The 26232-nt window shown below is 50.5% G+C and overlaps 1 protein-coding gene and 1 long non-coding RNA gene across 4 annotated transcripts; both read left to right on the top strand.

Annotated features, from left to right (window-relative positions):
- Positions 1-5840: 5840 nt before the first annotated feature.
- On the top strand, positions 5841-12157 carry IFT22 (intraflagellar transport 22). 3 transcript variants are annotated; one of them, XM_040456051.1, is made up of 6 exons: positions 5860-5969; positions 6602-6801; positions 9608-9684; positions 9800-9889; positions 10389-10604; positions 11263-12157. In XM_040456051.1, coding segments are annotated over exons 4-6 (366 nt in total). In that variant the 5' UTR covers positions 5860-5969; positions 6602-6801; positions 9608-9684; positions 9800-9888; the 3' UTR covers positions 11412-12157. The 3 variants fall into 3 exon arrangements, with proteins under 3 accessions (XP_040311984.1, XP_040311983.1, XP_040311985.1); XM_040456050.1 differs by lacking the exon at positions 6602-6801 and having other exon boundaries at positions 5841-5969; positions 10402-10604; XM_040456049.1 differs by lacking the exon at positions 6602-6801 and having other exon boundaries at positions 5841-5969; positions 10342-10604.
- Positions 12158-16169: 4012 nt separating this feature from the next.
- Positions 16170-25571, top strand: LOC121017673 (uncharacterized). Its single transcript, XR_005784856.1, has 4 exons — positions 16170-16525; positions 17277-17493; positions 20627-20884; positions 25173-25571. It is a non-coding gene; the product is annotated as an uncharacterized LOC121017673 (long non-coding RNA).
- The last annotated feature ends 661 nt before the right edge of the window (positions 25572-26232 follow it).

The following is a 26232-nucleotide window of genomic DNA, read 5'->3' as shown; positions in this document are numbered from 1 at the left end:
TCTAAGATGGCCCCAGATGATACCCACATCTTGGTATTCATGTCCTTACGTAATTCCTTCCATTCGAGTGTGGGCTGGACCTAGTGATTTGCTTCTAAAGAACAGAATATAGCAAAGGTGCTGGGCTATCAGTTATAGGCTTAGGTTACAAAGAGACTAGCTTCCCCCTTGCTCACCCTCTCTTGTTCTCTCACTTGCTCACTCTCAGAGAAGCCAGCTGCCATATGATAAGCCACCCTGTGGAGAGGCCCACATAACAGGTAAGGGAGGGAGGTCTCTGGCCAATAGCCAACAAGGAATTGAGGCTCTCAGACCAACAGTCCACAGGCACTGGATCCTGCCAATAGCCAAATAGTTGATCTTGGAAGTAAATCTCTACCCACACCCCCATCAAGCCTTGAGGAGGCTGCGGCCCTGGCCACCATCTTGAATGAAGCCCAGTGAGAAATCCCAAGACAGAGGCACTACTGGGTCAGGCCCAGATTTGGACCCACAGAAATTGCGAGATATAAATGTTTATTATTTTAAGCCACTACGTTTTGGAGTAAATTGTTACATCATGATGATGTACTGGACATCCAATTCTCTTTCTAACCTACTCCAGTCCTATTTTCTTCCTCATCACTCCACTGGGACCATTTGTCAAGATTACCAACTCTCATGACAATACGTATTATTGACAAAAATGAGTGCTGGTGGAACGTTAAGCACTAAACCAACCAAGTGGCCAGGTAATCTGGCAAGAGCTATTACTATTTAAAATACACATATCCTGGGGAGCCTAGGTGGCTCAGTCAGTTAAGCATCCAACTCTTGATTTCAGCTCAGGCCATGACCTCATGGTTCATAGGTTTGAGTTCCAGGTCTGGCTTCTCCAATCCAACCAGTGGAGCCTGCTTGGGATTCTCACTCTCTGCCCCTCCCCCACAATATAAGTAAATAAACGTTTAAGAGAAATAAATTAAATTAAATTAAAAAATAAAGTACACATATCTGGGGTGCCTGGGTGGCTCAGTTGGCTGATCATCCAACTTTGATTTCAGCTCAGCTCACGATCCCAGAGTCGTCTCTCTGTCTCTCTGTCTCTCTCTCTCTCCCTCTCTCTCTCAATAAATAAATAAATAAACAAATACACATATCCTTTAACCCCGCAATCCTTTCTGTTCCATAGATTCCATAGAAGTGAGAGTACCAGTCTGTAAGGCCATACATTCAAAATCATTATTGCAGCAATGTTTTTAGTGTCCTTAAACTGGAACCATGTTGAATGTCCATCATTAAGAAAACATCTGAATAACTGATAAATTCAGGCCATGAAACAGCCCACAACCTTTAAAAATAGAACTACAACAAATGACTTTGAGCAATTTCTGCACGGTATTGTTGAATGAAGAAAATAAAATACGGAATACTACTGAGGATGTGATCCCATTTTTGTAAAACAATGCCTTCCCAAATACTGTGTGTGTGTGTGTGCGCGTTGTGTGTGTGTTCATCAAATGAACTGAATTTGATATGCTTATTTATTCAAACAACTTTATTCTTTTTCACAGTTGTTTCCTTCAAACCCTCTCCTTAGACTAGTCAATTCTTCCCATCCCCTTAGATGAAATCTCAGGCACTTCCCAGAACTTTTCGGTCAATCCCAGGTAAAACAACAGTAAGATATAATCCAGCGTGGGTGCCCTCTGGAAGTAGCAGGTGCCTCATGCTAATGTGTGTCCCACTGGAGAGTTTTGGGGGGTTCCTGGGACATGACCAGTCTGACTGTGTCTTCCCTCCAGGCATCCAGTAGTCCACCTCCCAGGTGGTTCTCACAGGCAAGATCCAAAATGACTCAAGGTCAACTCTTTCCCACCTCAGGTCCCTAGGAAAGTCTCCTGTCTCATTTGCAAGTCCCGATGCATCCTCTTTCTTTCCCTACCCTCTTGCCTTGGACCAGATCTTTCCATGGCTCCTCACACCCTGATTCCAGGGGACACAGGTTCTGTGAAGTCCCATCTGTCACTTGACCAAGGTGAACAAACAGCATGCTCTCCAAAGAAATTTTTCCTCCCTCCGTCTTTCTCTTTCTCTCTCTCTCTCTCTCTCTCTCTCTCTCTCTCTCTCTCTCTCTCTTTCTCAGCTCTTCCATAATCTCCAGGCGATGTGCTAGGTTCTATAGAAATGGATGAAAACCCGGAGCACACTTAACACCTATTGTCAGCCTTTACAGCCTCGGCCAAAATTGGGATAGCCATGTTTTAGCAACCTGTTATAGACCAATAGGCAGACAGAGCTATGCTGAATGGGATTTTAAAAATGCGTGAAGAAAAATATCGAAGGATGCACTCCAGGTTGTTATCAAGGAGTAAACTCCTTGCTGGGAGTTTACTCATTATCTCTGCACTGGAACAAAGACTACAAGTGATAAAGAGGGAAGAGGAGAGGTCAAGGGTGAGGTGAGGGCGCCAAGCCAAAGGAAAAAAAGAGAGAGAGATTGCACCAAAAGAGAGCAAGTGCATGATCATATTTAGCCATTTTTACAAAAGTACATATACGTGTGGACATATGTTTAAAGATTTTAAGTGAAGGGGTGCCTGGGTGGCTCAGCTGACTAATCGTCCGACTCTTGATCTCGGCTCAGGTCATGATCTCGCAGTTTATGAGACCCAGCCCCACGATGGGCTCCGTGCCGACAGTGCAGAGCCTGCTGGGGATTCTGTGTCTCCCTCTCTCTCTGCCCCTCCCCTGCTCGCACTCTCTCTCTCTCAAAATAAAGAAACATTAAAAAATAAATAAATCAGGGGCACCTGGGTGGCTCAGTCAGTTACGTGTCTGACTCTTGATTTCAGCTCAGGTCACGATCTCATGCTTCATGAGTTCGAGCCCTACATCGGGCTCTGTGCTGACAGCATGGAGCTTGCCTTGGATTCTCTCTCTCTCTCTGCCCCTCCTCTCCTCTCTCTCTCAAAATAAATAACTTAAAAAAATCCTATTCAAAGATAGTTAAGTTGTAAGTATTTTTTTTTTTTTGAAAGTGATCAATGACCTCCACTTTACCTAAAATATCTGATGGTCGATCCTGTCTTCTCCTTAGTTGACCTCACTGGATCTCGTAGAAGTGTGTGACCCAAACGGTCACCTGCTCTCTTGCAACACTGTCCTCGGTCGGCTTGCATGATGCCATACTCTGCTAGTTTTCCTCATACTTCTCTGGCTGTTGGCAGCCTTCTTCGCCAGATTCTCCTCTAAATAGCAGTGTCCCGAGACACTCTCTGTCTGCCCTTATCTTCTCTGCCTATAGTTATCCTTACTCGTTCCCATCTAGTCCGTGCCTGCAATGCCACCTCATACAGCTGACTGATGTCTTCTCCAGTTTATAGTCCTGACCTCCCCCATCAGGTACAGAATCTTATCCCATTTCACCCTTAACGTCAGACAGGCATCTCATCGCTAACATAAGCAAAACAGGATTCTTTATCTTCCACCCCTAACCCTGCTCCTCCCCCAGCCTTCTCAAGTCTGGAAATGGCAAAACGTTCACAAAACCATATAAGTCAACGTCCTGGGAGTCGTCCTTACCTCCTCTTTCCCTCACGAGGGGCACGTGATTCATCAGCAACTCCTACGGGCTCCACCTTCACAATGAGTCTCTGATCTAGCTTCAACTGCTGCCACCAGCATCCCTCTCTCAAGCTGCACGATACCCTCCAAGCTAGCATCTGTAGGTCCACTTTTGTCCCCTTTGTTCCAGCTGCTCAGCAGCGGCTGATCACTTTTAAAATCATAAATCAGATCAGGCCAATCCCCTGCTCAAAACCCTCCATACTGACTTTTCAACTAGCCCGTTTCCTAGCCACTGTCAACCTTCCCTTCCTCTACCCCTGCTTCTTGGAGAAAGTAATGGGCAAGGCTAGAAATCTACATTTCCCAGATTCCCTTGCAGTTAGGGAGGCCACGTGATTCAGTTCTAACCAATGAGACTTGATAGGGATTCTAAGAAAGCCACTGTTTTCCTGAGAAAAAGGGAGAGTGTAATGCCATACATCTTTTGACCCTGTTTTCCTTTGTTTCTGCCTGGAAAGCGAGTACCCAAAGATAGAGCAGCCATGTCAAAGATGTCAGGACAGGAAGGGAAAAGGGATCTTGCTCCTTGAACCGCAGCATCAGCCTTTGAATGGCCATCCCTAGACTTCTTGTTACATGAGAAAAAATACATAAATCCATGACTTGATCAAATTGCTGTGATAGAGTTTCTATTGCATGTAGCCAGATACAGTTTCTGGCACAAGCTTCTCATCACTTGTTTTTTGTTGTTGTTGTTGTTGTTGTTGTTTTTTCAACGTTTATTTATTTTTGGGACAGAGAGAGACAGAGCATGAACGGGGGAGGGGCAGAGAGAGAGGGAGACACAGAATCGGAAACAGGCTCCAGGCTCCAAGCCGTCAGCCCAGAGCCTGACGCGGGGCTCGAACTCCCGGACTGCGAGATCGTGACCTGGCTGAAGTCGGACGCTTAAGCGACTGCGCCACCCAGGCGCCCCACATCACTTGTTTTTAAAAGAAATTCCCAAGGCCTTACATGATCTCTCCAACGCATACCCTACCATTCTCTATTATTCTTCCTGCACCAGCCTCATAGACCCTCTGGGCTGTTCTTGGTACATGCCAAGTTCATTTCTGCCTCAGCGTCTTTGCCTTTGCTGTTGTGCTGGCATGCTCTTCCCTGAGACCTTTCGCATGGTTGGCTTGAGTCCCCCCCCGCGGCCCGCCGTTACTCAGCCTTGTGCTTTTATGTCAGCTCTGGACCAAGATCTTGCCTCGACTACTCCATCCAAAATTGGTTCCTTCACAGTCTTTAACTCTTTAGTGATTTATTTTTATTCAGTTATCACTAACTAAAATTGTCTCTGCCTGAGAGTATGTAATTTATTTTCTCGCTTCTTTAATGTCCGTCTATTCCACTGGAATGAAAGCTTCAAGAGGTACAGGCACATCCCCAGTACCTGGAAGAGTGCCTGGTATGAAGTAGGCATTCAAAAGTTATTTGTTTAATCAACGAAACAATCAATTCACGGCATCCTGCAACTGAGATGCAGTCAACCTTACACCACTCAGCAGTTCTTTGTAATGAAAACACTGTGTACTATCCTACTATAAGTTAAAGAGGCGGTGTTGGGTTTATTTTTGGTATTTTTGTCATGCCAGCCCTTTTTCGGGCTACCAAATTTGGAATCGGCACTCTGGACACATAGACACTTAATTTCATGGCCTCACCTGAAATTCTGGACCGGCTCCGCAATTTAAGGCTCATCTAATGACTGAACTTTGCAGCAGGGCGTCCAGACATCTGCACTGACACTGAACAACGCCCGCCATGGTCTTGCTTTCTCCCAGATCACCCAAAGGACGGTGAGTTGGTGAATCCGTTCAGAGACCAGAGACTCGTTTTTTCTCGGACCTTTTCTAGATTGGGCCAGGGCCGTGATCACAATGTGGGCAGTATCATGCCAGAGTGATAAAGGCGTCGGAAGGCCTGGTCCCAACCCCAGCTCACCAGCTACATGGCCAGCCTGAGTTCGTGGGGTCCCAGGGAGGAACACACATCCGGACGTGCAGTCAGTTCCCTCCCTATAAAGAGAGAGGCGGGACGTGCGAGCTCTGCAGTCCTCCCGGCTCAGAAGCGAATCTGGATGCGAGTCTTTCACTTCCCTTCCACCCTCCTGGTAGCCTTGCACGCCCACCTGTGGCACGAAGACGCAGCCGCGAGGCCGGAGGCGGGAGCCCATCAACTAGCCCTTCGCGCGGCCCGCCCCGAGCGCCGCGGCCGCGGCCCCGCCCACTCCCGTCGGCCCCCGCGGGCCGCTCCCGTCGCCGTGGAAACGAAGGCAGCCAAGCGGCGCGGCGGCTTCCGCTCCTCCGCGTCGGGGAGGGCTCCGGCTGACCGCGATGCTGAAGGCCAAGATCCTGTTCGTGGGGCCCTGCGAGGTGAGGCCCGGCCGGCGGGGGCGGCGGGCGGGGCCCGGGCGGGCGCGGGGGCGACCGGGGGCTGTGCCTGGCGCCAGGAGCCCCGCAGGAGGCGGGAACCTCGTCCCCCCGCGCCCACCCGGTGTGCGCCGCTGGCCTCAGCGGGAAGTTGGCGCCCCCAGACCTTGACCCGGTTTTCGTGAGCCCTGAACGTCGTGAGTGGCGTTTTGGAAGCCGGGTCTAGGTTCCACGACTCTCCTTTGCCCGTGAGGTTGGCCCTAATGAACATGCCTGTGGGACAAGAAAAGCAGACTGTGTTCGCTCTCAGTGTGTGTATGGTGGTGGTAGTGGGAATTAAATCTACGTGTGGACGTCATACACAGGAATAGAGTCCCTTGGGCTAAAGCTAACTGTGGAAAACAACAACAACGTGGAAATAGCCAGTGAATAGTCTCCATCTCCTGCACGCATCGCGATTGGCCCGGAGGGCTTGTGAAAAACACAACGTGCCAGTCCTGCCCCAGGGTTTTGATTCAGTGGGTGTGGGAGGGGTCTCAGAATCTGCCTTTTACTGAAGCTGTTCGTCCAGGGACCCCGCGTTGAGAATCACTGTAGTATGTGCATACACGGAGAGATGTGTTATTCATCTTGAGACAGGGAAAGTCGCCTCAAGCACAACACAAAACTGAGGAAGCCTTAAAAGAGATGACAGCGAAGTTAAGCCTGGAGAAAGCATCTGCAAAATACATTACAAAGAAAGAATAGGTAGCAAGCACGAGGGAAGTCTCCAAATCAGTAAAGAGAACTCAACAGAAAACCGAGCAGAATCTGTGCACATGAGTACAACTGGCCAGTAAGTATAAGAAGCTATTCAGCCTACAGTTAACAAGAACACAAATTAAAACAAGAAGGTGACCCTAATTTGCCCATCAGAGTGGATGCAAAAAGGTTAGAACACTGGGAACATGAAGCATGAGGATGCTTGTAAGGAAATGAGTACTTTAGGATTCGTTGATGGGGCATTGATAACAGCTTCTTTGGCAGTCCAATGATTCACTTTAAAATGTGCAATAGCTTGCAGGGCACCTGGGTGGATCAATCGGGTAAGCATTGGACTTCTGCTCAGGTCATGATCTCCGGGTCTCGTCAGGCTCTGAGCTATCAGCTGGAGCCTGGAGCCTGCTTCAGATTCTGTCTCCCTCTCTCTCTCTGCCTCTCCCCTACTTGCACTCTCTCTTCCTCTCAAAAATAAACCCAAAAAAAATTTTTTTTAATGTGCATAGCTTGAGGCACCTGGGTGGCTCAGTTGGTTAAGCGTCCAACTTAAGCTCAGGTCATGATCTCACGGTCCGTGAGTTCGAGCCCCGCGTCGGGCTCTGTGCTGACAGCTCAGAGCCTGGAGCCTGCTTCAGATTCTGTGTCTCCCTCTCATTCTGCTCCTGCCCTGCTCTCTCTCTCTCTCTCTCTCTCTCTCAGAAAATACCCATTCAGCCTTCCCTGACCACCCAAAGTCCCTATGACGTTATCCTGTTTGATTTTTTTAATTTTTTTTTTTTTTTAGTGTTTATTTATTTTTGAGAGAGAGAGAGACAACCTGAGCAGAGGAGGGGCAGAGAGAGAGAGAAAGAGAGAGAATCCGAAACAGGCTCCAGGCTCTGAGCTGTCATCACAGAGCCCAATGCAGGACTCAAACTTGGAAACAGTGAGATCATGACCTGAGCTGAAGTCAGACGCTCAACCGGACTGAGCCACCCACATGCCCCGATTTTTTAATTTTTTTTCAAATCGAGAGAGCAAGCAGGGAGGGGCAGAGAGAGAGAGGGAGTGAGAGAGAATCCTAGGCAGGTTCCATGCTGCCGGCAATGGAGCCTGATGCAGGGCTCAAACCCATGAACCTCAAGATCATGCCCTGAACTGAAACCAAGAGTCGGACACCTAATTGAGCCACTCAGGTGCACCATCCTGTTTGATTTTTATTCTAGTACTTAGGACTATTTTATCGTATGTGTTACAACAGCACCTGGCAGGATAGACACTTAAAAATACCTTACGTACCAAACAGGCAGCTTCTTCATTTTCCCAGAAGAATCCTTCCCCTCAATCAGTTGGTTTTGGCTAACATGTGTATATACACTTTAAGGACATAGATGAAATATATCAATACACCTTTATAATGTTTTATGTATACATTTAAAGGAACATTAAAATATATATTAATTTGGATATACTGTTTTATTCCATACTTGCATTTCATGATAGCTTTTTTTTTAAGTTTTATTTATTCATTTTGAGAGAGAGAGAGAGAGAGAGCATTCACATGAGCAGGGAAGGGGCAGAGAGAGAGAAAGAATCCCAAGCACAGAGCCCCACTTGGGGCTCGAACTCATGAACCACGAGATAGAGCTGAGCCGAAAACAAGAGTTGGATGCTTAACCAACTGAGACACCCAGGTGCCCCTCGTGCCTCACGACACAGTTTTAAAATTCAAGCCCTTCTCCTGCACCTTGGACACCCAAGTTAATTTTATGAGTAGAGCCACTTTTAAAACACATCACAAAGCCCATCATCTGAGTAGTTTAGGATATAAGGACTTTTTGAATCTGTATATGACACTGTTCCTGGAAATGTACTCCAGCCCGAAGAGCCACTCCTACAACATCAGGCCATTTGCTTTATGTGTTCATCCTATAGATAAACATTCGTGATCTCCCCAAACATAACCACTCAACTGTGTTATTTTTAAGTGACATTTAATTTGTGAGGCCGCATGCTCGGGAAAAATTACTAGCACCGTATTAAGCCTTCATCCCCCCCCTCTTTTTCTGATTCTTTCAAGTGACTTCTACAAGCCCCCCAAACTGGCATTGATTGAAATTGTTCTAGCCAAGCAATTGTTCAAAATAAAACAACCGAGAGAGCAGGGCCTAATTTCAGAGATTTCTACAAGGACTCAAGTGTAAGAGATTCCCTTCTGAGGAATAATTTGGGGGGAAGAAAAACCCCTTGTCTTCTATCCGAGCATATACAATATTTGTGAAACGAATGGCACAAATGTACAGAAAATACCTGAAGACGGATCATAGTCATTACCTTTGGGGAGGGAGTGGAGCGGACAGACGGATGGGTGTTCGGGGCAGAGGGCCCCGGATGGCTGTTTTGTTACTAGCGACGTGTGGGACTTGTATTATCTAGAAGGAGGAACGGAGGAATGGCCCTGTGTGACGGTGTGGCATGGCCAGCCACTGAGGGATCCAGCTCTGCCTTTGAACTTCTCTGTGACCTTGAGGAACTCCCTTCCCCTTTCTGGGCCTCAGGGGAGGTTTCTTGATGCGGAGAGGAACGTGGCAGCAGACAGACTCACGCTAACAATTCCCTTCTGTTCTCAGACAAGTTAATGGAGAGCCAGCCAGGGACGTCAGTGTGGGTAAGGTCACCCAGCGGCAGAGACAGCATTAGAACCCCATGCACCCCGGGTCCCAGGGCAGGCCGTGCCCACCACATACAGTAAGGCAGCGAGCTCCTCCCGAGCGGAGAGAGCCCTCTGCCGTGGCAATCCCGTGGTGGCCACCACGCCCGGTTCCAAGCCGGCTACTGGAGGCTCGCTTGTGGTTACTTTCCTGCCCTTCAGCACAGCCCTTTTATCATTTTCACTTCCACAGAGTGGAAAAACCGTTTTGGCCAACTTCCTGACAGAATCTTCTGACATCACCGAATACAATCCGACCCAGGGAGTAAGGTGAGCCCCGACAAATCTGTCTCCCCGAGGGCCCCCCGCTTCTCTGGGTGACAGTGGCATCCCACGAGTATGACGTGCCCAAAGTAGAGATGCTGCCCCTGTTTTTATTTCTTAGGATCCTGGAATTTGAGAACCCGCACGTCACCAGCGACGACAAAGGCACGGCGTGTGAATTTGAGCTGTGGGATTGTGGCGGTGACCCCAAGTACGTATGTTTCCTTTAAAGAGGGTTTGCTTCATTAGATGGCTCAAAACCCAGCTGCCCGCCAAGCACCCTGGACCCGGGCCCAGCACACTCCCTAGCATGTATTAGGGGCTTGATCAATTATTTGGTGATGGGCACCGCTCTTGAGAACTTTAAGGATCGGATTATGACACAATGAGAAGTCATCTGTCAATTAACATGAAGACGTTATTTTTATAAATTGTTTTGATGTTTACTTATTTTTGAGAGAGAGAGAGAGAGAGAGCGCGTGAGCAGGGGAGGGGCAGAGAGAGAGGGAGACACGGAATCCGAAGCAGGCTCCAGGCTCTGAGCTGTCAGCACAGAGCCCCACGTGGGGCTCAGACTCACGAACCGCGAGATCATGACCTGATCCAAAGTGGGGCGCTTAACCGACTGAGCCACCCAGGCGCCCCAAGACATTATTTCTAAAGTCCCACAGGTAAAGACCAGAAGCACCTAACATCCGCTCTGAATCCAGTGCTGCCTTGCAGGTTCGAGTCTTGCTGGCCAGCCCTGATGAAGGATTCCCACGGGGTGGTGATCATCTTCAATGCCGACACCCCAAGCCACCTGAAGGAAATCGACATGTGGTATTCCTGCTTCGTCCAGCAGCAGCTCCTGCAGGACACTCAGTGTCTGTTGATCGCACACCACAAACCAGGCTCCGGAAGTGATAAAGGAAACCTGTCTTTGTGTAAGGAGGCTGGAATTCTCTTTCCCGCTCTTGTCTTGAATGTTCTGGTCACTTGTATATTGTTCTGGGTCTTTGAAACCAGCTGCTATGTGCAATTATTGAGCACCTAATGTGTCCTGGGCATTTGTTTTTCCTACCATGTAAATTGGCATCCCCAGCTTAGAAGATCTGTCTGTCATAGCATCCAGGCCAGGAAAGAGACTCTTTAAAAGCAGGCAGACACCAAGAGGGGGGAAACCTGGTTTTAGCCACTCATCAGTACTATCAGGGACATTCTTTCCTGACTGGTCTTTTCTCCAGAAAAACTCCCATTAGCATGTAACACACACCATTACAGAGGTGACAAAGTGTTCATGGAAAACGACTCGCAACATTCAGAAATCTCTTCCTTTCTGGTGTAAGAACAAAGAGGACCTGGAAGTGGACGCCAGGTGGCAGTGTGGTGGCATTATTTATTGAGCACCTGTTATATGCCAAGCACTATGGTGAGTGCATCGGTAGAACCTTCATCTGTTAAATCACGGCAGGCAAGACCCACCTTTATTTTTGGACCCTAGAAAGTTAAACAAATTGGCTCCTGTTAAGACTCGGGTCAGCGGGAGCTAGAAACGGCCCCTGGTTCAAAGCTCATGCCTAATTACATTGTTTCTTCCTCAAGCACCCCCCTTGAACAAGCTGAAGCTGGTGCACTCGAACCTGGAGGATGACCCTGAAGAGATCAGGGTGGAGTTCATAAAGTATTTAAAGAGCATAGTCAATTCAGTGTCTGAAAGCAGAGACCGGGAGGAGATGTCGATTATCACGTGACCAGCCTTCATCCGGACTCTTCCGCGTTGCAGATGGGGTCAGCTCATTTCCCAGTGCACATCTAGAATCTCGTCCAGCTATTGATGTGTCCTTCCCGTGGCCGTAGAAGAGCTTTTCCTTGTCTGCTCTAAGGTACCAGTCTACCAGGGAGTTGACTCCTACCGTTCGTTCTCTATCCTTCGTTCAGTTGAGAAAATCCTATTGTCAAATTCTGATTCCTTTGCCCCAGATCTCTCCAAGAGCTGGAAAGCTGAGGTGTTTTTCTTTCCTCTTCCTAGACATCAAGAGGAACTATAAGTGTCCGAGCCAAACGATACAATAGTAGTTTCATTCGTGTGTGTTGGTTTGAATGGGATTTTCATTCCTTAATTCACTCAACAAATACCGACTTGTCGTGTTACACTGTTCGAGCCGCCGACCACATACAGCATGAACAAAACATAAAAATCTCCACCCTCGTGGAACTGCCATTCTGTTCCTCTAGATAGTGGCGAGGTTGAGTTCAGAATTTAAGTACTGCGCCTTAGACACGGGGAAAAGTTACGGATTCTGGATTTTCTGTAATTGGTCTAAAGCCCACACTCCCATCCTCCTAGATAATGGGGAGACCTGGACCACACTTGAGGCCAGAGAAAGGTACAGTTGACCCTCATTCATGGGTTCTGCATTTGCAGATTGCCTACTGGCTGCAGTGTAGTTGTAACCCCCAGACCAACAACTCAACTTTCACCATCATTCAGAGTGGCGAAAAATCTGAACCCCAGACATGCGCATTTCCAGTGGAGGCTGATCAAGGCCACGCTCTGCCTTCTTGTTTCAGCTGTCCTACTGTAAACGGGTGTCCCTGTCACAGCCTGCTTAGCACCACATTTTCACATGTGTGTGCTTTTCGTGAGTGGTTTCGCTGTTTAAAATGACCCCCGAACACCAGCTGAAGCACTGGCTGGTGTTCCTAAGCGCAGAAAGGCTGCGATGTGCCTTACAGACGAAACAAGTACTTTAGATGAGCCTCATTCCAGCTCATCCAGTTATAGCGCTGTCGGCTGTAAGTTCAGTGAATCAACAACACATATTAAATAAGGTGTCTTTAAACTGAAGCGTCCAGGGGCGCCTGGGCGGCACAGTCAGTTGAGTGCCCGCCTCTTGATTTCCATTCAGGTCACGATTGCGGAGTGGTGGGATCAAGCCCCACATCGGGCTCCACGCTGAGCACGGAGCCTGGTTGAGATTCTCTCTGTCCCTCTGCCCCCTCCCCTGCTCACATGCTCTCACACTCTCTTTCTCTCTGAAATAAAAAATAATAGGGGCGCCTGGGTGGCTCAGTCAGCTAAGCGGCTGACATCAGCTGAGGTCGTGATCTCATCGCTCGTGAGTTCGAGCCCCGCATCGGGCTGTCTGCCGTCAGCGGGGAGCCCGCCTCGGTTCCTGTCTCCCTCTCTACCTCTCCACAGCTTGTGCTTTTCTGTTTCAAAAAATAACATCAAAAAATATTTTGAATAAAAAATAAAAAGAAATGTAAACAGAAGCATCCATAAAACAAGGTTACGTGTTGATGGCTGATGAAAGTGTGGTCAGAGGTACACAGGAACACAACCCTGTATTTACCCAGAAGCGATGGTTCGGTATTCCCTAATCCAGTGTGCATGGCGAGTTTACAGAATGTAAGGGCCGTGGAGAATGAGAATCAACTGTTTTTTTAGATCACAAGACATAAAAAAACAGTTGATTCTAAGTTTCCAGGTTAGTTCAGTCTCTGGGATAAATATTTAATCAATTCAAGGTTCTAGTCCATTTCCTTGCAGTGTCAGGGTGTCCGGACAGTGTTTGTGCTACTATTGGGGCGCGTCCTCTGGCTGCCTTCCTGACCTCTGTCAGCGTGTCACTGGCCACCCTACTGGCCGTCTCCTGTCAAGTGCACGACTGACATGGCCCACGGAACATACCTCTCTGTATCTGACTCAAGCCTCCCTCTGCCGCTTCGTTTTAAGGACACTTATAATTGCATGAAGTGCCCACCTAAAGATCCCTCACTTAATCACATCTGCGAAGATGTCACGAAACAGCATGTGTCCCAGGGACTGGGACCCGAGATCTTCGGGGGGCCATAATTCAGCCCGCCCCAGGTGCTGCTCGCTGCGGCATTAACGGAAGAGGAGCAGGCTTGTGGGGAGTAAGGGGAGATGACAAATGACCAGTCCGAGGTGACCCAGCAAGTTAGGGACAGGGACAGAGCTGGACCCCACCCACGCCCCTGCTCTCTCCCCTGTCCCGTGGTAACGGGACAGATGAGTCCACCAGTGAACAAGGGAGAGAATGTCACCCCCGAGACAACCTAGTGAAGCCACAAGCACAGCACTCCAGGGCAAATAACCGTTCTTGAAGCCCAGGCACCCAGAAAGTGGCTTGCAAGTCTGTTGCAGAGAGAACTTAGCCTTCGGTTTCCTGACACCAGTCAACGATGGGATAGTACTGAAGCTGTAGCTTGCAAAGAAGGCTATGCGTGAGTCACTCCTATCACACCCTGAGTGTCCACATCTGGAAATTGCTCAGGGAAGCTGCTGGAGATCAGTATACTTTTTCTGGAACAGCAGAAGACCCTTGTATCCAAAGCATAGGTGAAATTGTTAGAACAAAGAGTAGAGATTTGCTGGTAACCGAAGACGTACAAGGGTTAAAAAAAAAAAAAAAGATACCCATTAAAAAAGTATCTGTTTGTACCACTTAAGAAAATTATGCTGAACTATGTCTTCTAGGTCTTGACTTTAGCCTTCCCCACCTGATGGTTGGGAATATCTTGGCCTTGGCTGATACTTTCTCAACAGATGTATTCTTTCCTCAAGCAACAAATGAAGGATCCCGTTTTAAAAACCAAATCCAAAGGAATTAAATTAGCCAGGAGGGAGGAAGCTCCTCTGCTTTTGAAATGGTAACAGATTACATGTTTTTGATGTGACTTCGAAACTGCTTTATCAGTTAAATAATTCTCTACGTTTATGATACTGGCCATTCTTCCTACCAAAGTTAAAAGCCAATGGAAATGTTGTGTCTGCCAAGTATTCCCACTTCAAAAGGAAAGTTCTCAGTGCTTTGATGTGAGCAACACCTCATCTGTCTTCCTGCACTCTACGGTTCATTCGTATCTAGGCCTCCTGATAGCTTTAAAAAGTATGCCTCCTTCCTCTAAAGCCTCAGTGCAGATTTACCTCACGCTTAAGCAGGTCTTTGGATGGGAGCATAATTTTAGTTTTCGGACGTTCAAAGTGCGATGTAAAATAAAAATAACTCACCTATGTTGCATTTTGTCTAACGAGTTTTGTGGAGTTTATACAGAACTATCCTTTTTTCCCTCTTTTGTGTGACTTTACGAGGCCTGGAAAACACCCACGTGTGTGTTACCCATATCATGTAATGAAATATTTTGTCCAGAGGAATAAAATTCTGATTTTATCAAAGTATTTAGTGACTTGGTTTCTACTTATAGAAACCTATTTCAAGTACATTTCAAGAATATTTTGCAAATCCAACTACACTTGGAATTTAGCACCCTCTTTGGGGGGTGCAACGGTTAAAAGCAGGAAGTTGTGCTTTGCATTAAAAAAAATATAGTGACAGGGCGCCTGGGTGGCTCAGTCTGTTAAACCTCCAGCTCTCGGTTTCAGCTCAGGTAATGACCTAAGGGTTCGTGGGTTAGAACCCTGCATCCAGCTCCAGGCTAACAGCTCAGAGCCTGCTTGGGATTCCTCTCTCCCTCTCTCAAAATAAATATACAAACTTAAAAAAAAAAAAAAAGCAGTGACAATGGTTTTAAGGTATCAATCACAAATGAGATGAACAATCTAAATAGAATGGTCCTTTTTTTGAGAGAGAGAGAGAGAGAGAGAGCGCGCGAGCAGGGGAGAGGGGCAGAAGGAGAGAGAGAATCTTAAGCAGGCCCCCACACGGGACTCGATCCTATGATCCTGGGATCATGACCTGAACTGAAATCAAGAATTGGAGGCTCAACAGACTGAGCCACCCAGGCGCCCCCTAAAAAGAATGGTTCTTACGTATGAGGAAGCTAGCGTAAGACAGTAAGTTAGGTCAAATATATATGTCGGTCAAGGAGCATGGACCCGGACTTGATTCTATTAGCTGCTGAAGAGCCCTAAGCAGAACAGGGACAATTATTTTGGTGGCCGTAGAGACTAGACTTAGGGGAACATGACTGGGGGCAGGTCGACTAGGAAATGCGGAATGTCTGAAATACGGCATTGAAAACGGGACAGGTTTTGTAACTGTGTAGGAGGTAAATTTTGTGCTTGGGTGGACAAGAAGGAAGCAGGCGACTCAAGCCTCCCTCTGCCACTACGTTCAGCTTGCCGGGTTTTTCGCAGGTGCTCAACGTAGTGACAGTTAATCAATGACTACGGTTCCCGTAGGCCTTAGTGCGGCGTCGCCTGCATTTCCCGGAGGGCTGTGCGAGGCTCGCTCCGGCCCTGAGCGTCCGTGGAAAAGGTAAACAGGCGGGGATGTGCTCCCTGCCGTTGCTTCATAACCAAGTTTCCCATTCTCCTTTCCTCCTCTATCCGTCTTCTCTGTCTCTCGCTCCTCTGTTCACGGGCTTCAGGAGCTCAAATACTCGGGGTTTGTCTCCTTTAGCAACAGTTCGGTGCTACCGGTTCGGTGCCGCGCGACCGGAAGCGGAGTGCACCCGGGGCCCTCTGGGAACTGTAGTTCTGTCTTTCCATGGCCTCTCTCCGGCGCAAGGGCTCCGTCTCCTCGGACCCAAGACCAAGGCCTGGGTGGCAGGGACACGTGACCTGTCTGTTTGGAAGCTGTGGGGACTGTTCCTCAGGCCCAGACCGCCGACGGTTGTAGAGCCCACGAGCCCGGCCCGTCTCCGCGGTGAACGGCTCGCCGAAGAGGCCTCTGGGAATTGTAGCTGGGGGAGGGTGGGGGAGCCGGGCCAGTGCGCGAGGTCCGAGCTGCGACCGTTACTCGCCTCCGCCGTCGGAGAGAGCTCGGGGGTCGCAGCCACACCCGCCCTTCCGACAGAGAAGGCTTTGCCTCGGCTTTCGGGAGCCCAGGCAGGAGGGCGGCCGCAAGGCGGGGTGTCGGCCCTGGCTCAGGGGAAGGTAGCTGTCAGACGTGGTGCTGAGGGTCGCGCAGTGGGTCGTAGCGTCGCGCAGTGGGTCGTAGCGATGAGAGCGGCATGAGAGCGTGGCCTCGGGGGAGCAGTTAGTCCAGTCTCTTCTGCTAGAGAAGGAGGGACCGAAGCCCACAGAGAGTCCACGATTTGCCCCAGAGCGAGGGTCAGGCCCTTGTCTGTGTGCTCACGCTTCCCTTTCGAGCACGGAGCGCCGTACCTGGCACAGAACTGGCGCCCAAACGTCTGTTAAGCGGCATTTCGTTGTAAGAACAGGCAGCTGAAACTCTTTTAACAAATTACAAGATTAAAAAATATTAAAAAAAAAAAAAAAGGGAAGTGGACCTATAGATGAGACTCATCAGCCAAATGCAACCTCTAAACTTTATTCGGATCATGGGTCTAACAACCAATTGTTCCATTTTTAAAAATCCGGGAAATGTGAACATTGATGGGCGATATGAGTTACTGTTTAAAAAGTTCAGCTATTAGGGTTATGCTTTAAAAAGGAAAAGTGTCTTAGAGATACATACTGCAGATTTTACGAGTTACATGATGTCTGAGATTCGCTTGAAAGATACCCAGTGTGGCCAGCGAGGGGAGACAAGAATGGCAGAAAATAAAGAGCTATGAAAACTGGGTGAGGGATACTAGAGAGGGTGTCGTACTGTTTTATTCTCTGTAGTGATATTGAAAAGGACCATAATCAAGGGGTTTTATTTAATTCTACTGTGTTTCAGAAAGTTTCTTAAATAAGATGCTCAGGGAGAGTTTGTCTGAAACGAACCCTCCCACGGCACAAGTGAGCCTCCTTGGGGACTTCTCCAGTCAAGAATGACCACAGCAGTGACGGGGGGCTGTGTCCCAGTGCCTCGGGATCCTTCAGAAGCAGGACAGAATTCTGACCATGAAGGTGGAAGCAGAGGACCACTCGTAGGGGAAAGACTATGCTGCCAGGTAATCAGCCTCCCAGCCAGGAGCTGGCCTGTCCGCACTTCAGAGAGTTCTAGACCCGGGAGGCTTGGGACCCCACCCGATTCTGCGATGGCTCTAGGAGCCCCCGCCGGTGGCTGAGGACACAGGGACAGTCTGCAAGTTGCCCATCCTGGAGCTGCTGGTGCTTGAGCAGTTCTTGGCCATTCTGCCCAGAGGCAGTAGGGCTGGGGCGGGGAGGGCACCCGGGGCGACCAAGAGGAGGTGGGAGTCGTGTGGAGGGCTCCAGTGAGAAAATGACCCAGGCCAGCAGGTAGAAGAGAGAACTAACTTCTGAAGATAGGGAGGGGTAGGTCTTCCAAAGAAGATGAAGGCCACATCTGTTTTGACCCTACACCGTGTCTCTGTGTTCCTCTTCTCTCTTCCTGGTACCTTTGAGGATCAAGTTCAATCACTTGATGGAATGAAACATAGGATCATTTCCTAGGTTTGTTTGTTTGTTTGTTTTTCCTGACATTCTGATTCTCATTCTTACCAAGATGTGCATCGTTTAAGTCATTATTTAAACCACTGAAATTCGAATCATTCTCTATGGAAACTAAAAGACATATTCTTCTATCACAATACACAGTCACCTGCATGTTTCACATTTCTGGCTGAGCTGCCCAATCCCGGAGCTCCTTAGCCGCTGTGTTCTTGAAACTTCAAAGGAAGGACTTCACCGTATCCCTTCTGTATACCTTCTTGCTGAAAGGCCAGCAAAGACTGTTTTTAGAAAACTTGTTATCTCTGGAGACAACTAAATGCAAAGTTTGGAAAATTCTCCAGCTCAGCAGACGCCTTGGCTTCACCCTCGTAAGAAACCCTGAGTGAGAACTGCTCAGCTCAACTAGAAGCCACTGGGGAGAAGTTAGGTTGGATTCAGAAAAACTGGAACTTCTGGGGGGCGCCTGGGGGGCTCAGTCATGATCTTGCAGTCTGACTTTGGCTCAGGTCATGATCTTGCAGTTCATGAGTTTGAGCCCATGTCAGGCTCTGTGCTGCCAGCTTGGAGCCTGGAGCCTGCTTCAGATTCTGTGTCTCCCTCTCTCTCCCCCTACCCCACTCATGCTCTGTATGTGTGTGTCTCTCTCTCAAAAATAAACATTAAAAAAATTAAAAAGAAGGGTGCCTGGCTGGCTCAGTTGGAAAACGTGTGACTCTTGATCTCAGCGTTGTAAGTTCAAGCCCCGTGTTGGGCATGGAGATTACTTAAATAAAATCTTTTTTTAAAAATACACTGGAGGAAAAGGTCTAACAAAACATTCTCTTAAAAAAAAAAAAAAAAAGCAAGTAACTACCTTTATTTCCTTTAGCGCTCCCACTGTTCTTACTGGTCTCCAGGACAGGAGGTTTGCCAGGGGGAGACGGCTCCCCACGCCCAGCAGGGGAATCAGCACACTTGAGCCCCAGTTCGAACGTGGATCTTGGGAGCTCCGCGCCAGTGGTAGGAGGCGGCATCCCCTGGGGAGCAGGTCAGAGTCTTTGATGTTTTTCCTGGGCACTCCTGTGTTGAAAAGCAGGACAAAACACACAGCGTCCAGACCTGTGCTGGGAGTTGAGTGTGATCATCCACCTGGCATGAGACCTCAAGTCCAGGACTCAGCGAGGTCCTGAGGTCATTGGAGCACAGCAGAGAATGTCAGGTCATCCCCCAGTGCCCCAACCACAGCGGCGTGGCCTTCCATTTCCTGAAGAGTTACGACGGACACGCTATCGGGCTGTTTTGAATTCTGGTGTGGTAGCATTTTAGCTACACGGCACTCCATGGTATGGCTCATGGAGACCTTTATTGACGGTAATAGCACCTTTCTTCTTTCCATCATGTAGCCTCTACTCAACATTTGAAGGGAACCCAGCAGATCCAGCCACCCTGGGTGTATGGAAGGGATGCCTGCTCTGGGGAAAGGCAGGCAGTTGGGAATCAAAGAGAACCACCCAACAAAGCATCCATCCCAGCCAGAAGGAGAAGCAGGCAGGGTGGAGGGGCTGGACGCACTCCTGTCCCTTACTTCAGAGAAGAGTCATGACATCACCGTTCATTTGCCCCGAATTCTCAGAACTCAGCACATTGCTTTGTACCGGGACTGTTAAGTGCTCATTGCAAAGCCAAATACCACCGCTAGGGGGCTGCTGCTTTCAATCGGCCGCGCGTCCTGATCTTTGCCTGAGCAGGAGGGACGGAGAGGGGACTTCACAGATTTGGACACGTCCGTGGACACCCACGTCAGGAGAACATCACGCCCCGTCCTGTGGAAGTGTGGTTTGATTGAAAAGCTCCCACACTGAAATAAGTGACACACTGGACAGCTTCTATAGTCTCCTGTCACCATTGGGATCCGTGGGACACGGTATTAGAGGAGGCCAGACTCCCGCATGACGTTCCTCTGGTGCCCACCAGAATGGATGGATGGGGGGTGTTCAGGTATTGAAATGCTTGTGGACTGGCTGGTAAGCAGCTACTGGTCTGTGTCCCCAAGTGACCTCCCGGCCTCCTTGGCACCCCAGCGACTCCTCCCTGACCCTCGGGACCTTTCTAGGGTCAGGCATCTAATGGTCATCACTCGGTGGTACAAGAGGCCCCTGGGTCTCCAGATGAGATCATGACCTGAGCCAAAGTCAAGACACTTAACTGACTGAGCCCCCCAGGGTCCCCTCATAACCTTTTTAAAAAATACACGATTGGGGCCCCAGGGTGGCTCCATCGGTTGAGCATCCAACTTTGGCTCAAGTCATGATCTCACGGTTTATGGGTTCGAGCCCCGCATCGGGCTCTGTGCTGACAGCTAGGAGCCTGGAGCCTGCTTTGGATTCTGTGTCTCCCTCTCTCTTTCTCTGCCCCTCCCCCACTCATGCTCTCTCTCAATGTCAAAAATAAATAAATGTTAAAAAAAAATTTTTAATTAAAATATAAAAAAATATATGATCATTAACTAACTGGAATTTAAATAAAATTTTGGAAGAAAAAAATGGATGATCAGTAATTTTCTATAACTTTATTTATCATTGCTGTATCATATGTCATCGTTTATTCAATCCATCCCCCATGGCAGGTGTGCGTTTTACTTCCACGGCCTTTCTCTGCAGAGCAAACAGGTAATATTTGGATTTTCCACAGATAATTACAGACGGTGGCCCGAGGAGTAAGGACAAGGCATTCAGCTCATATCGGGAACTTGCTGAAAGCAGAACCCACAGGTGACTTCACAGGTACCAGAGCTGGGAGACACCTCGGAATGTTCCAGTACCTTAGACCAGCATTAGGGAACCTCCAGATGGGAGGCCAAGCAGCTGCCCCGCCCAAAAAAAGAATTTCAAGCAGGAGAGAGAAGCAGCAACCATGACAGTGACAAAAGTGACCCACACTGCAGGCCAGGTGAGTGCCTTGTTCTGAGTCAGAAATGTTGTGCAGAGACCCCATACATGGAACATGCGTGGCCACAGTTTCTGGGCAGACCCAGCCCTCATTTGGCATCAGCCCGCACGGGAGAGGACCCTGGACCACACCAAGTCGGCCACTCCTTCAGGAGGCCCCGTCCCCAAACATGGGCTTCGGTGTGGCCCTGCAGCCGGCTGGGTTAGTGCTCCCCGGGCGTGGAAGGGCACACGGAGCTGGCCTGGGCAGCGGCTTGTCACCCAGCCGCTCCGCTGTCACCTCGGCCACCCAGTCTCCACTTCAGCCCCCTCTTGGGCCACTTTTCTCTTTTCTGTCCTTCTGCCTTTTCAAAAAAGTGATAATACACTTACTCTCTTCTCAACAAAAGTAATACATGTCTGTAACAGAAATTTTTATTTTTATTTTTTTAATCTTTATTTATTTTTGAGAGAGAGAGAGCAAGCGCAGGGGAGGGGCAGAGAGAGAGGGAGACACAGAATCTGAAACAGGCTTCAGGCTCTGAGCTGTCAGCACAGAGCCTGATGCGGGGCTTGAGCCGTGAGATCATGACCTGAGCTGAAGTTGGACACTTAACCGACAGCCACCCAGGCGCCCCTGTGACAGAAAATGTTAAATACATCTGAACAAAATGAAAAAAAGAAGAAAGTCATCTGTAACATTGACTGTCCTTGCAGCATTTGTTTCTAAGCCTCCATACACATTTTGTCCAGTATTCAGATTTCTCTAAAAAAAAGGGCAAAAAACAGGCGGGGAACCTCCTGGGGGCCACAGCTACCTGCCTCCGGGACTTCACCTTACCTGCCTTTCAGGTGGGAACCAAGACAGGACGATGGCAATACCTCTCTCGGCCACAGGAGGGGGGTGTTTGCTCACGCACGTCCTGTGCTTTCTGCTCGGGTCCAGAGCTGGCAGCTGCCGGCTCCCGTCGAAGGCACCGCAGTCAGTCCTCGATTTATGGCTCCTACTGCTCACTGCATCTCTTGGAAACCTTCTTGGTCCACGAGGGGCAGAAGGACAGAAGTCACTGTTTCTCCACATCTGCCTGAATCCTCGGAATCCTCAGACAGCTCTCTCCTCGCTGTCGCAGCCTGGGGCTGCCCAGGAAAGGGGTGAACCACCAGCCTCCTGGGGTCATCTCCACGCTTACCCTCCTTCACAGTTTCCCATCGTCCTCGGTCCTCCCGCGCTGTTGGCTCGCACACACCACGCTGGCGGCCTTCGCGCCCCTCTGCCTCTGCTCCATCACATGGCACACCTTCCCGCATGTTCCTCTCTGCACCCCAGGCTGATGCTTCCTCTTTCGGGTCTTGGCCGGCCCGTTGCTTCTTCCCAGAAGTCACTCTCGGCCCTGCGAGTCTGGGCTACGCGATTCTCCTCTGTGCTTCCGCGTGCTTCCCTTCCAAAACCCATAGCGTGCTGGATCGTCCACCGCCCCCTAGAACGAACGGAAGCAACGTGAGGGCCGGGGCCACGTCCGTCTTGCTCACTGGCATCCCTGGCGCCTGGGGCTCCGTGGGGCTCCGTGGGGCTCCGTACGAGTTCGCTGGATGGATGAAGGAGTGAGCGAGTGTGCCTTTCCCTGTTCCCTGAAGTAGAGTCTGCAGACGCCAGTCCTCGTCCCTCCTTCCGTCCCCCTCCCCCCAGGTCACCAGGTACCGCTCCGGTCCCCTGTGTCTGTGGAAACGCAGACCGAGGAAGATGCAGTGCTGAAGGGCAGCTGACTGCCTGTGGCGGCGGGGAGACAGAGGCGCGAGGAGCGGGACACCCCTGGTGTCAGACCCCGGCTCTGCCACTTCCCGGCTGTGCCCGTGCCTCATTTTCCTTATTTACAAGGTGGTGCTGACGGTACCGGGCTTGCAGGGCTGCTCTGAGAAGTCGAATGCTAGCCTGGCCGGCGGCCGGCAGTCACGAAGTCAGACCTGTGCCTCCGTCTCCCCTGCGCACTCTCCCGAGGCACACACACCCCCCCCCCGCTATCTCTGAGGCACTACCCTTTTCCCGATTCCCTTCTCCTTTCCCCACGGTCACCCACACCGCTTGTCACTGACACCTCCCCGTCCCGTGTCCTTTATCCCCAGCACGGGTAATAGCACCAGGCGCAGCACGGACGGGATGCAGAAAGTGTGCCCGTGGCGTGGCTGGACGGATGGAGGGACGAGTGAACCAGTCACAGCAGCGCCTCTGGGATGCATTCACCGGTGGTGGTACGTGTGATGATAGTCACCAGTGGACAAGTGGCCTCCTGCCTGCCGGATGACACCAGGGACAGGTGGGGCTTATGTGAAGGCAGGCTGCCAGCCACACCCTCATGAGGCCAGGGCAAGAACAGAAAAGGTGACACCACCCTTGATTGAATGGCCAGGAAGGAGGAGGGGCGATGAGGAAACATCGCAGCCATGTGGAAAGGCCCAGAAACACGGAGCCCCAGAGCCCTGGTTCTTCTCTTCTGCTCAGCGTTGTGGACCCCAAGGACGACACATGCGCGACTGACCCTGAGCAAACAGTCCTACAGGTGTCTGCATTCCTTACAGATAGATGGTCTGTGGTCCCACCGCTGGGGCTAAAAGTTCAAGTTCCAGCCAAATCCTTCTCTAGGTTTCTTCCTTTCTTTCTTCCTTCCTTCCTTCCTTCCTTCCTTCCTTCCTTCCTTCCTTCCTTTCGTTCTTTCTTGTCTTTCTTTCTAATGTTTATTTATTTCTTTTGGAGAAAGCACAAGCGGGGAAGAGGCAGAGAGAGAGGGAGGGAGACACAGAGTCTGACGCAGGCTCCAGGCTCTGAGCTGCCAGCACAGAGCCCGACTCGGGGCTCGAACTCACGGACCTCGAGATCATGACATGAGCCGAAGTTGGACGCTTAACCGACTGAACCCCCCCAGGCACCCCTCTAGATTCCTTTCATGGTGCTTTTCTCTGATATGAACATTTTCTGTGCTGCAGCCCCCCGTGGGCCCCTGTGAGCTCCCTCATTCCGAGGAGCGCCAGCCAGGATCTTAGGGGGATGAAGAAAGGCTGACTTCTCCTCAGATGATCATGGCCCTCGATTCACTGCATTTGAAAGATTTAGCTCCTGAAGGGCTCATCTGCTGTAGGGCGAGGTCTGTGCTTTCTCAGAGCATCGCTCCTCTGCTCGCAGAGGCCAGTTTCTCCCGCGTGACACTCGGGAGGTTGGCCTGATGTGGCTTGGGCTCTTACGTGTCCCGCGCGCCCCTCCCCTGTGACTTTCTCGTCTCTGAGAGCTGCTCGCCTCCTCCTGAGGGTTTTCCTCCGTGGCTGCCATTCACAGAGACTCTCTGTGGGATGGATTAGGAAATGAATGGAAATTTTCTTATTCGTAATAATAGTCAGAGATTTCCTCTGTACGAATTCTTTGACATCCTGTCAGAATCCTGCCCAGATGCGCGGCCACGCGTATCCTCCCAGCAGAGCGAGGTTTGGGCTTCGTGGTTTCCCAAAGCAATGCCTTTATCAGCCTAAAGCCTCTCGGGAGCGGCAGCGCCCCCTTCGAGGGGGGCCCCGTGGTTCTGCTGTGGCAGGAAGGCTGAGTGTTGGAGTCGACAGGATGTCCTCAGTCCTGGCCTCATACTGTGATGACACCATAGGAAATGAAACTGTCACAAGTCCCCATTTCCATGGGGCGGGCACCCGGGTGGCTCAGTCGGTTAAGCGTCTGACTCTTGGTTTCAGCTCAGGTCATGAGCTCACGGTTGTGTGAGAGCCCCGTGTTGAGTCCGTGCTGACAGCAGGGAGCTGCTTGGGCTTCTCTCCCCGTCTCTCTCTGCCCCTCCCCTGCTTGTGCTCGCTCTCTCTCGCTCTCTCTCTCTCTCAAAATAAATAAACTTAAAAAAAACAACAACAACAAAACACCTAAGTCCCCATTTCCAAGAAACAAAGCTCTGTGACTGCACCAACCTCCCGGCCTCTGGCTGTCTCCTCTGGTGATGGCTGAGCGAGAGAAGGCGCTGCGGCTTGAAGCCTTTCTTTCGCGAGGGGGTGATGGGCCAGCTGCGTTCTGAGCGCCCGTGGTCACGGCCCATGTCACGGGTCCCCCCAGAGTGCAGGCCTGCCCGGTGCTCTGAATTTGCCCACCCTCCTGTCCTGGCCCAAAGCCCACCTCTTCCCTGAAGCCCTCCCGGGACTCTGCAGGCCTGCAGTTAGACTCCCCGCTCCGTGCTTCCATAAGAACGCACGGCCCACAAAACGCCCTAGCCGGCACTCACGCAGTGTTCTAGGCCTTCGTGACCTTTCTAGGCCTTCTCCTTCTCAAACAGACTTAAAGGAAGCTCTGTGAGGAAGAACCGCATCTCGTCCTTGGTATTCTCCGTGGCTCCTCTGAGCACCGCAGGACTTGGGGTGGAGACTGGCTGTGGCTGTGGACGCTACGGTCCAAGAGGACGGGCTCGCCGCTCAGCGAGCTCGTGGGTGGAGGCGCACCTGTGACTGAAGACGTGGCCTGCCTTCTCCGGGACGGTGGCCGGCTCAGGCAGGAGGAAGGTGACCTCGTCCTTGCTGCCACCCCTTCCCCCCGCCCCCCCAACCCCAGGCAGCCTTGCCACATTCGCCCCGATACCCAGAGGCCGCTGCTGCATCCCGTTGCCTCTGCCGCTGCCTGGGCGTGCCGTTGGGAGGGGCGGCAGGGAACAAGCAAGAAACGGGTATGGTCGTGAAGCCGCCCGCGCAGCGTTCTGGTTAAGTACGGTAGGCGTAGGGACCAGCTCTCGATATGAACTTGTAGCCCTTTGAGGGCAAGGCCTATGTCTGAAGCAGCTCTGTGTTCACAGCGCCTGGCTTAGCACCTGGCACATAGTAAGGATTCACCTGGCGTGGAGCAGGCAGGTGCCCCCGTAGTTACCGGCAGCCAGGGAGTTCGTGAAGGTAACAGAACGGATGTTAGTGACCGTCCTGAAGTACCCCCTCCTCGGAGCCCCCCAACCCCCAACGAGTGCCTCCTCCCCTTGGCATATGGCGAAGGCCTGGGTCCCAAGCACAGAACGCACCCAGCGCCCCTTTTCTTTCGTCAGCTGCAGAGTCCCTGCCTCCCCCGTGGACAAGGGACAAACCCTGTGTGCACATGCAGGGTTTTGTATAGCCTCGGAGCTCTCTTCTGCTTTCGTTTACAGCTAGTAAGTTAGAAATGTTGTTGGCCAGATCGTAAGAGCTAGTCCCAGATGCTGGCCGTGCTCATGGAACCCGCATCTCCTGGGAGCCCGGGCTGCTTCTAAACTGCTGGACCCCGAAGTCGGTGAAGATGTGAGCACGCCACTGAGGGTTAAGGAGAGAAAGAAAAAGAAAGGGAGGGCCCTTGCCGGCCACCCCTCTATCTGTTGCCAG

Source organism: Herpailurus yagouaroundi, unplaced genomic scaffold, assembly GCF_014898765.1.
Source record: "Herpailurus yagouaroundi ecotype Mexico unplaced genomic scaffold, PumYag 216, whole genome shotgun sequence".
NCBI lineage: Eukaryota > Metazoa > Chordata > Mammalia > Carnivora > Felidae > Herpailurus > Herpailurus yagouaroundi.
Note: the sequence above shows the minus strand (reverse complement) of the source record. Positions and strands in the feature narration are given on the sequence as shown.